A 12,041-nucleotide genomic window follows, 5' to 3' on the forward strand; every position below is an offset into this window, starting at 1 on the left:
GATTCCTGTAGTATAACATTCTGTAGCCACAATTCTTCTACTCTTGCATATGTAAAATAAGCTTTGCAAGGCAGGTGTGAATCAGATCAAAGGAAACATGTTAGTACTAGCATTTATTTATTTTTACATGAGGCTTTCTGAATGTGAGAGGCAGCATGGAGCCTGGAGCGTGTTTTCCATCATGCAAGCTCATTCCTAGAACACTGAATAAAAGGAAGAGGGATCAACCGGTGCACTACAGCAATGGCCGGATGTAGAAATGCATACCGTGCTCCCTGAACACACCAGGGCTGGACAAATCCCAGGAGCCAGGTAGCCAATGGGCCTTAGAAATGACAGTGGTTGAGAAAGGAGCTGGCTCCTAAAAAACATCCTGCTGGCTGGCCAGCTCCTGAATAATATGTCCGCCCCCATATGTACATCCACTTTGGAAGTGTAGTCAAAGTTGAGCGCAAATGTATGCATCCAGATCAAACTTTATAAGCCTTTTATTGCATTTCCATAGAAAAAGAGTGAACTCTGAACGCATCTTCCGCCTACGTAACGTCCCGTGTTTGAGGTGTGAATTAGGAAGTCGGAATAACCTGTTTACAGCCGCAGCGCATGTGACATGTTGATGTAGGCCGGTCTCGGCACAATCACATGCTGTAACAACACTGGAAACATTTGTATCTGTCCTCTGAGTGACTGCTCTAATAAACAAACAAAAACCGCTGGCGCTATCAGCACAGGCCGTTATCTTCCTCCGTTCTACAAGAAAGCCGGGGATAGCCGCATTGTCTAAAATGTTCAGTTCTGGCTTATGGCGGCCAAAGTAACCTGCAACTCATCAAATCAAAGAAAGCACGCATTGTGGAACCCTCCGAACTTAATTAGCAACAGGATACAAGTCCTCTGCACCCACTTATCTGTACATGGGATTTCTCTTTGAATCGCTCTCTGGAGGATAGAACCATTCCTGGGGCGATCGGCGAGCATTTTACAGCAAAGCCAGTCTTTCTAAAAATACTCTGAGCGCTTACAAGGGTTTGGCTATTTTAGATGTAGATACATTGTAGAAAGGGAAACACGGGCAGGGCCCTCCTTACCATCTTGTCTTGAATTGTATTATGACTGTAATGTCTTACTTATATTGTAAAGTGCTGTGCAAACTTATTGGCGCTATATAAATCCTGTATAATAATAATAATAAACAAAAATAAAAAAAAAACATTTGTGTTATTTTATTTTTGATATGAATTATTAACACATCTAAAAAATTTACAGACCAATGGGGAACGGGGAGGGGTGCTTTTTTAGTTAAAAGTCCTTTAGAGCAGTGGTTCTCAACCTGTGTAACCTCAGGATCCTCATTTGTCCTCGGTCATTAAGTTGTGACCTAAGTTGCACTGCAATGGAACGCACGGCATTGCCGTACTGCACGTTCCAGTGCAGGCGATTGAACCACCCAGTTTCCCTACCTTACGGGAACTGGAGTGGATCCTCAGCCTGGGGTCCAGTGTGGGCTGCTGTGCTGTGACAGAGCTCCATCCATATGTGCATTGCTGGTACAGCACCCTTGTGTGCCATGTAGAGGTGCCGGGAGCCAAAATGCGACATCACTCCGGTCCAGGCACCTCTACAGGACACGCGAGGGAGCTGTAACCAATGCACGTATGGATGGAGCTCCCTTGCGGCTATACCACCAGCCCACCTCAAGCTGACACTCGGCACCTGGCAGCATATTTTGAATGGCTGCTCGGCACAAGAACTGACAATTCTGCGCTAGGGGGAGGCAGGGGAGCCCCTCGCCTATAAAAGTGGAAGGCATGCGGCAACCCACTGAATAGGGCCGCTACCCACCAGTTGAGAACCAGTTTGTAAACTGCTAGAGGGCATAATAAAGGATTATCTGGTAGAATTTGTTCAGGAAAATGGGATAGTTAATGACAATCAGCACGGGTTCAGGAAAGACCGTTCCTGCCTAACTAACTTGCTAACTTTTTATGAGGGGGTAAGTAGAGATATGGACGGAGGTAAGCCGGTGGATGTGGTATATCTGGATTTCTCAAAGGCTTTTGATACGGTACCACACAAACGCTTGCTACACAAGCTGAGGGCTATGGGCATAGATGAGGTGGTGTGTACGTGGATAGAGAACTGGCTACGGGAACGGGTCCAGAGGGTATCTGTAAATGGCAAAAACTGTTTAAAATTAACTCCATTACAAAAACTAGAGGCCACCACCTAAAATTGGTGGAAAAAAAATTCCAGCACAAGGGGCGAAGGGGGTTCTTCACAGTAAGATCAGTTAGGGTCTGGAACTCACTGCCACAGGCGGTGATTTCAGCAAAGAATGTGGAATTGTTCAAGAAACTTTTGGACGATTTCTTAAGGGACCGTAATATACAGGGGTACAGGTAATATACAGGGGTACAGGTAATATACAGGGGTACAGGTACTCCTAGAATGAGATCCTAATAGGTTGGACTTGATGGACTAATGTCTTTATTCAACCTCAAATACTATGTAACTATGTAAGGCTTTAGGGATCATCTGTTTTCAGACCAATGTTTATCATCTGGTTTTATCACCATTTGTATATAATCCTTGCTTTAAAAATAAACATTATTTTAGGGCAGGGGTGGACAAATGGAATCCTGAAGCTAGTCTGTCCAATCCAGGAGCCAGCAAGGCTCTCATTACCAGCGAAAACCTTGAAAGTTGGGCACCAGCTATAATTTTTAAGGAGCATTGGTTACCGAGATGTATCCAGCCCTGTTTTAGGGGAAGTTGATTAATTAGCAAAGTCTTCTTTAACTGTCGTGTGGCAAGAAGCAGTACACCGATGAACTAATATTTCTGTCATTCTGCTCTCTCCTCCTATCAGTATGCTCTTTGCATTACAGCCAACTGATCAGCTCCTTGTGCTGCTCCTCCCTTCACCTCTCTGAGCTCTGCCACTGAGTAAACTACAAGATGTCGATACAAAGTCAAAATCAGATTCTTTACACTGTTTGCATCTATAGTTGGGGGGGATTATCAAAACTGGAGCAGACAATCTGGAGCAATTGCCCATGGCAAACAACTAATCAGCTTCTATCCTCGTTTTTTCACGTTTTGAAATGAAAGCGAGAAGCTGATTGGTTGCTATGCACAGCTGCTCCAGATTTTTCCTTATCCCGTTTTGATACATTCCCCTCATTGAATCTTCATTATCTCCTTGTAGTGGAGCTTTAAATATCTCCCGTTCGTGCCGAAACCTCTCGTACACAAACCTGCTCATAATTCATGTTTAGGGGCTTTTTATTGGACTCCAGTGGAAGAAATGAGCAGTTCCAAGAGGACAGCTCACGTATGACGTTAGAAAACAAGATTAATGGAAAGGCGTCATGCCATAAAAGCGGTTAGTGAGCTTCAAACGTGTTGATATGTCACCAACAACGAGGCGTGAAGTCCTCAACTACACAAGCTCAGGGATGATAGAAAGGCTTATGTAGGCCAATATAAAAACACGTTGAAGGGAAGTTAGCAAAACTTCTAATAGTCCCAACTGCCTGCAATCTAGGGATACACCGATACCGCTTTTTCGGTATTGAGTACCGATACTTTGATTTCGGTACTCGCCAATACCAAGTACCGATACCAGTGCTTCTGCTGCCATGGAGCCAGCTTGCCCGAGAAGCTGAATCCATTTAGTCTAACCTGCATGATTGAGCTTGGCCGGGAAACCGGCTTCCAAGCCAATTAGCATTGAGCAGGATTCCTGGCCAACCAGGAAGCCAGGAGGCGAGTAATGACCCCACCTCCCACCTCTCTGATTGGCTGGGAAACCTGCTTCCCAGCCAATCAGGAAGTCGGGAGGCTTCCTGATTGAGATCGCACAGGAAGCTGGCTCTATGTTCCCTTACGGCACTGACGGTCAGAGGAAATCTTCCTCTGACTGGAAGTTCCAGTATCAGGGCATTTGGGCGAGTACGAGTACTCTCCCAAATACTTGGTATCGGCATCGATACTAGCGTCGGTATCTGTGTATCCCTACTGCAATCTATGTTTATTATTTTCCCAATAATCCCCTGTGCGGCAGATTGTGTGGGAGGATATGCACCTTTCCACTGTCCAGGGCTACCTATCAAAATGTATGTTCAGATAATGGGAGCTGCTTGACGTGATTAGGCTCATACTTCTTAGAAAGGATCTTAGCAGTGAAAGGATACTCATTCATAGAGCAATGGGCTCTCCAGGAACAATGGAAGCCGCAAAAACTCAACAGGCCATAGTGGTGTCACCACCCTGGCTAAAAAGCTACATACATGACCACCCACATGTGTTGCCCCCCCCATTTACTGCAATCGAGGTAGTTCAACTGCACTTTGTATGCGTTTGCAAAATGCACACATCTGCATGGATAGGTTAGCATGTATTAAGACCCGATTCCCTTCCATACAAAAGAGCAAGAGTTCAGAAGCTTTCAAACACACACACGAACAGACAGGCAGATCAAGGCAATCCATTACCCACAGTATACAGCAGGGGAAGCCAAACATCGGTCCTCCAGCTGTTGTGGAATTACAGGTCCCATAAACCATCGCAGGACTGACAGCCACGGGCAGATGCATGATGGGGGCTGAAGTTTGGTTACACCTGTGTCCAGTATAATTATACGGCAGGGCCAATTTTGGTTTCCTTCATGCGATGGGCCCATTCACACAACCGCATTGTACACTAAGGGGTTTTTTTTTTGAATGGCCCATCAACACACCTCCACACAAGAGGGAAAAAAAACACAAATCATGTGAAAAATTAGGAACACTCTATGGAAAAACGTAACTTTTTCAACATATTTGAACATGCAACTAGTAGATTTTTATTCAAACATTGCCTACAGATTAGGGATGTTTAGATACCAGTATCTGTGCCGACACTGCCATGAACTACTAAGGTTGCACCTGCGACTGAACCCTGGTGCTCCACCACTGTCCTGAAATCATTAGTCTGTATTGTTTTAGGGCCGGTTCACACCAAAGTCTGCGTTCCAGAGCGCTCGACCTCTGGAACGCAAGCCGGCCGGCTCCCTGCGTTCGGGAGTGGGGGGGGGCGTGGTGCATCATTGAAGTAAATGGCACCACAGCCACGCCCCCCCACAGTTCGATCTCCCATGCATTAGTGCCGGCGTTCCAGTGCGATCTGCAAAAATAGTGCTTGGTTGGCTTGCGTTCCAGTGCATTCCAGAGACCGAACGCTCAGGAATGCAGCCTTCGTGGTATGAACCGGCACTTAGAAAAACTGTCACATGACAATAAAAATAATAAAAAGATATCAGTAATTGTATCTAAGTATTTGGACAAGTATCTGTACTTGTAATTAAAACAGGGATGCACAAATCCCCGTAGCCAATGCTCCTTAAAAATGACAGCTGCCTCCTAACTTTACTCAATTATTGAGTTGGAAAAGTATCTGTGCTTATACTTGTAGCAAGTACGGTACTTGGTATCTGTGCATCCCTACTACAGATAAAGGTGACATGCGTCACCTTAGGACACTGGTGGCGAACCTTGGCACTCCAGCTGTGCCAAAAATAAAAATCCCAACATGCATCTGCCTCTGGGAGTTATGTCTGTGGCTGTCAGAGCCTTGCAATGCCTCATGGGACTTTTAGTTCCAAAACAGCTGGAGTGCCAAGGTTCGCCACCACTGCCTTAGGACATAAGTTATCAAAACATTTGGCTTTTCAATCATTTATTCAACAAAAATATTGATACAATGGTGTACTATGGGAAAAAAAGCAAGTCCACCCCTGGCATCAGAAGCTGGTATTGCCCCTTTAGCAGAAACTTTTCGTGTTGGCATTTTATAAACTGCTCACCAGTCTCTGACATCGACTCTGAAATTTATCACCACTTCTCCATGCAAAATTCCTTCAGTTGCAAGAGGTTTGTGGGTCTCCTTCCCCTTAACTGCCAGGCTTGGAGTAGAGCAGTCCAGAACCCTCTATTTTTTGAGCCATTCTTTGGTGGATTTGCTAGTGTGCTTTTGCATCATTATCTTGTTGAAAGACCCATTTCCAGTTTAACTCCACTGTTTGGACAGATGGCCTCACATTCTCATCAAGTCACACTTTGACAAGATGCAGATTGTCTAGTTGACTCAATGACTGCAAGCTGGCCAGGCCCTGAAGCAGCAAAGCAACCCCAAACCATAACACTTGCTCTATTACGCTTCATACTTTTCAGGTTCTTCTCCTGAAATGCTGTCTTTGGTTTGCAGGAAACATGTCTGTTACTGTCACCATAGAAGGTAGTAAGTCCCTCTGCACTCCTCACAGCGTTCCCGGCCCAAGTACTTGTAGTGGTGCTCGCAGTGACAATCACGGATGGTACCGTGCAACAAACAGTACAAGGCAGAAATCACCAGCACTCAGTAAATATCTTCCATGTCCATTTAAATCGGACCAATCGTCATGTACAAAATAGCAATGTTTCGGGATCGCACAGGATCCCTTCATCAGGGCGACAATGTAACAAGTCAGTCTATGTCAACACAGCTGTATTGACATAGAGTTGACTTGTTACATTGTCGCCTTATAAGGTGATTTCTGCCTTATACTGTTACCAAACAACTATCGTTGATTTATCAGCCTTTTCAGTCCATTGTTCCAGAAGGTCTGTTCTTTCCCTATATGTTCAATGGTCAACTGTAGCCCTGCTCTAATGTTCTTGTTGGACAGCAAAGACTTTCTTACCACACGTCTCATACATGTTGAATTGGTGCAGTCTCTGACTACAGATGCGTTTACTTTACCTGAAAACTCTGCAAGAACATTCTCGGATTCTTGGAAACTTCTTAGCATCAAACGGTCAGCTCTTGGGCTGGGCCGACCAGTTCTGACCAAATTAGCAGTCATACCTAATTACCTATGCCACATGTATAATAATTATCTTTACAGTGGAAAAATGGATGTCAAATAATTTGGTTATCTTTTTAAAGCCCTTGCCAGACTCCTAGACATCCACAACTTTCTTTTTGGAGGGCCTTCGAGAGATCTATTGATCTTGGCATGATGACATGACAACACCACACGTCAATAGCATAACACAGGGCGTGTGGTATCCGAGGGTCAAATATGAGGGTCCACCTGCATACTCCAAGGCAGAGCTGGACAAATGCCAGGAGCCAGGTTGTCAATGCTCCCTGAAAATGACAGTTGGCGCCAAACTTTAAAGCTCTCTCTAGTTGTTGTCAATGGAGCTGGCTCCTAAAAAATATCCTGCTGGCTCCTGGACTGGATCAACTGGCTTCTGAATTCCATATTCATTTGCCCACCCCTGCCCAAAGGAGATTCTAATCATTGACATCTGATCTGGAGCAGCCAATTCTAGTTTAATGGATTTAAAGCGGTGGTAAATATAGGGAGGCGCTTACTTTCTTCATATGACAAATCTGCATTTTCATTTACTTAGATTATGAATGTCAATTTGATGTCATTTGTTCAAGTATACCACGTTTATCTGCAAGTACTATTTGAAGCCAGATCGAATGTTTGCCATTCTAAATATGTTAAAAGAGGCAACACATTCCATAGGGTGTACTTACTTATTCACAGGGCTTTAAATCCTGCATGATTTTGAACATTACAGTGGTACTTCGGTTCACGAACTTAATTCGTTCCACGATTCTGGTCGCGAACTCAATCAAACTGTGATCAGACCGCGATCTCGACTAGAGGAAGCCACGGGCATGTGTCAGAGGAAGGAAGATGGCTGCGGTTGTGTTAGTCACCCGATGCGGAGTTCGCGAACGGAAGCAAACATTTTTCCGAACTTCCTGTTCGCAAACCGAATTGTTTGCAAACAGAAGCGTTCCTGAACCGAGGTACCACTTTATTATTATTATACAGGATTTATATAGCGCCAACAGTTTGTGCAGCGCTTTACAATATATGGAAGACAATACAATCACAATACAAATCAAGACAAGATGGTACGGAGGGCCCTGCCCGTGAGGGCGTACAATCTAAAAAGGGAGGGGCAAGCGATACATGAGAATATGCCTTTGTGTGATGCAGTGCACTGTATGTGAGTTGGGATACTATAAACTTTGAAAGCCAATGAACACCTACAATGCATTAACATGAGAGGCCAAGTACCGCATTTTGCGGTCCATAAGACGCACCGGACCATAGGACGCAGGGAGGTCCGGCGCGCCTTATGGAGCACTCGACAGACCGTAGCTTCTGTCACAGCTTCTATGACAGAAGCTGTGACAGAAGCTGCAGTTAGTGACCGCTGAGACAGGTGGCGCTGTGATTACAGCGCCACGGTCTCAGTAATCACACAGAGCAGACGAAGAACCTCCGTTCTTCGTCTGCTCTATGGTGATCTCGATCGTCGCCGCAGCTCGGTTTTAATACGAGTGATCTCATTAGATCATTCGTGTTAAACGAGCAGTGGCTCCTACTACTTGCCCCGCGCGCCCAAAATTGCATGTCTCGGGCGTCGGGATTCGCTCCATAAGACGCAGGCACATTTCACCCCTCCTTTTGGGGGGAAAAAAGTGCGTCTTATGGAGCGAAAAATACGGTAGTTCAAGGTTTGCAGCAGGGAGAAGGCGGTTTCGTTGGAAAGTTAGAAAAAAAGCTGATGCTGCATAAATTTAGGTAAAAAATGTGGTTAGAATTAAGGCCCAACTCCAGCAGATATGAGGATTTACATTCTGCATTGCACACATGTAATCACTGGAGATCACAAACTGCTAAAAGCAGGCAGCCTCTGCAAAAGTATAGTTACGGAGTACATAGTACACAACACCAGACCAAGGGTCAGCACAAAAAATGATAATCATCGATCACTCCAAATATGAATCTTGCTTTCCTGAAAACACATGGCATCAGCAGGGCTTAGATAAACTTTCAGGGGCTGTAAGCAGTTACAGATTACAAGAGTGCAGTGCAGCAAAGAAACTGCCATTAATTTGCACAGCCTCAAATAAGTATATGGCACTTATAACTTCATACGTTTATGTCTGCAGTTAAAAGTATAGAAGCAAACAGGCTGAATGTAAACACTGCAATGTTTATAGTGGCCTAGACCTTTGCTTACAGTTCTGAAATAAAATACAAAAGGTAGTACAGTTATCTTTTAAGTTCCTTTATCAGTATGCAGACTTCCTCCCATCATGCACACTTTACTCTTAATTGCACCAACACCAGAAACTAGTCTCCCCAGCGGGCCAGGAAGAGTTAAGCTGCTCGGCAGGTCAGCGTGTGATCCCAGCAGGGAGAGATTTAAAAAGCAGTCTTTATTTTGCTTAACAACCTCGTTTATATCCAGGCCTTTTCTCCATCAGGGCTGATCCTTCACAGCTAGGAGCCCTTTCAATCATTTACTTAGGATGTCTGCTGCAGAACAAATGCTCTTGCTCATGCAGATGAGCTTGCCAGACTTCTGTGTACTTTACAGTCTCAGGGTCCTCATTGTTCTCTGTGAAACATGAGCCCTTAATATGGAAACCAGGGCAGCGCAGAAAGATAAAGAGAGGAAAAGATCAATATGTGCACTTTTTTCAGGCACTATCCTGGGGAAAATAGCTGCAGTATTGCAGATTAGTGGAAAGGTGAAAAAAAAAAATCTCAGGAAACTCATTTTGTTTTTCCTTGAGGGTAAAAGGAAGTGGGCTAGGTGGAAGTTTTGACCACACACATTAAGGCCTCATTCACACGAGAAAAAGCCGGCACGTACAGCTCCGTGCACGGCCGTATCGGGCAGCTCCCGGGAAGGACAGGTGCTGCGTCTGATTAGTACGCAGCCCCAGTTCTTCTCTATGGGGAGTACGCGGCCATACGCTCACCCGTCCTGCACATCCGTGCGGGTGTCCGTACTCGTAGGCGGACAGAATGGATCCTGTCTGTGTTTTTGCCAGGACACCCACAACCGTACGGACCTGCACTTGGGGTGAGCGTAGGGCGGCGTAAGGCCGCATACTCCCATAGAGAAGGACGGGGGCTGCGTACTAAATCAGTTGCAGCACCTGTCCTTCCCGGGAGCTGCCCAATACGGCCGTGCACGCAGCACGGAGCTGTACGTGCCGGCTTTTTCTCGTGTGAGTGAGGTATAAGGATAGCTCCAGGCCGATGCACTCTACCGCAGCCTCCGAGATAAGTGTAATGTGCTATCTACACTTACCTATATGGGGTGTCTGCAGGAAAAGCCTGACCGTCTCTCATACACAGTGCTGACCCTTTCTCGGTGTAGCGTAAGGGCAGGTTCACACCATTTTCCGGACCATATCTGGTCCGGAAAATAGTGTGAACCTGCCCGCAGTCCCAGTGCATTCCAGAACAGACAAAATGAGACCGGATGTATGTTTCTGGTCTGGTCTGGAACAGACTGCACTGGTGTGAACAGAGGCCTAAAATAGCATAGGGATACATTAGGATGCATTTTGGGTCCGGAAACAATCTGTTTTGGTCCGGAGATTATCTGGATGTGGTGTGAATGGGCCCTCAAAAGCTGCAGAGCCAAGGCAACCTTCCATGCGTAACAAGAGGGGGCAGGACCAAATCGAATTTGATTGTATTCACCATGCAATAATGCATATACATCTATAGGCGTGTGATATACTGTTTATGCAAGTATACATATAACTGTAAGCAACAGACCAGTGCGATTCCCAGAACTGACCCAAATGAGCTACAGGACCACAATACAGCATTGTAATCCCCCAGAGGCATTTCTTTATAGGTGGCCACCTGTAGTATGGCAAGCAACTTTCTCTGCCTATAACTCCTAAAGGCCTCCTACAAACCCTAGACAGCAGCTCTTCTGTTCTGAATGATGATGGAGAAGGAGAGGTGCTGATCTGGTCTAGTGCAGACATCAACACAAAAACAAAAAAGGCATTCACAGAAAAAGCACACACACACACACACACACACACACACACACAATGTATAACACAGCGATGGGCATCATTCTATTATGTTGGATGTCAACTTACTTGAGGAAATATCTTTGTCCTGATGGGGTTTTGGCCATCTCCCATCCTGGAGGCAGAGGGACGTCGTCTGGGATTTCGTAGGAAGACTGTCGAAGATGCTGACCCGGTGGGGCAGATAACTGACCAGAAACCACACCTTGCGGAGAAAGTGCACCGGGAGAAACTCCGGCGAGCTGCAGGGAGGCTGGGGAGGAGTGTGCGCGAACGTGTTGGGGAGTCAATGCGCCTGCTGATCCGCCATCTGTGCTGGCCTGTAAAGAGGCAAGTGTGGCGTTGTTAAAAAAAATATTTCATGTACCACGTCCTGCACATATACAACCCCCACCATGATTTACAGACACCTACAATGATGAATTGTCTAAAGTCATATTAAAGCCAAAAGGTTTTTAAGCCATTTCAAATGCTGATGAAATCACTTACAATAGATGCTGCTCTTGATATTTAAAAGTTTTAGTTTCCTGCAGAATCAGCTGGTCCCCTGAGCACTGGCCCTGATATCCTGTTTTAGGGTGGCTCCTTTCCCTTGCAGGGTCCTATGAAGCCACCCTTGTGTGTGCTAGTAAGCGGTGTGTGTCTCCACAAAGACACAGCGAATCAAGCTACTATCCAGCCCCTGGCCCCCTTTCCCCCCCTCCTCCAAGCTAGTAGATGAACAGTTGCTGGAGTTCACTCTATCCTTTGTGATCTTGTACTGGACAGGAAGTTGAGGGAAGCTGAATTATTGGAAAAAAAGGTTCAGAGTTTAATACGACTTTAACCACCAGTTCTTTTAACATGGCAAGATCTCCATGCTGCGCTTCCAAGCTACATCTACCTACCCTGGCCACTAGGAGGGACCTAAAAGCCTAACTCCAGCCAAAACTATTTTTGGTTTACTTTGGGGTAGCCTTGGCAGGATTAAACTTTGTTTTTATTGATTTATCTCCATTGGGGAATCTCCGTTTTGTTTCAATGGTGTCAAACAGATCATGACTAGTGATGGGCTCGGGCGTGTTCGCAAGCTGTGATTGGCCCTTCGCGCTGACAGCTTCTCGGCGGGCTCGGCATGAGGCGCTTGCGAACACGCC

At 45.7% G+C, this 12,041-nt stretch overlaps 1 protein-coding gene across 1 annotated transcript in view; it reads right to left on the bottom strand.

The window, feature by feature from the left end:
- YAP1 (Yes associated protein 1) overlaps window positions 1–12,041 on the bottom strand; it is a 78,542-nt gene that overhangs the window by 49,101 nt on the left and 17,400 nt on the right. The window contains exon 2 of the mRNA XM_018556354.1: window positions 10,975–11,255. Coding sequence (XP_018411856.1) covers window positions 10,975–11,255 — 281 coding nt within the window. The remainder of the gene's footprint in view (window positions 1–10,974; window positions 11,256–12,041) is intronic.

The sequence above is a fragment of the Nanorana parkeri genome, unplaced genomic scaffold, assembly GCF_000935625.1.
Source record: "Nanorana parkeri isolate BGI_ZX_2015 unplaced genomic scaffold, ASM93562v1 scaffold235, whole genome shotgun sequence".
Lineage (NCBI taxonomy): Eukaryota > Metazoa > Chordata > Amphibia > Anura > Dicroglossidae > Nanorana > Nanorana parkeri.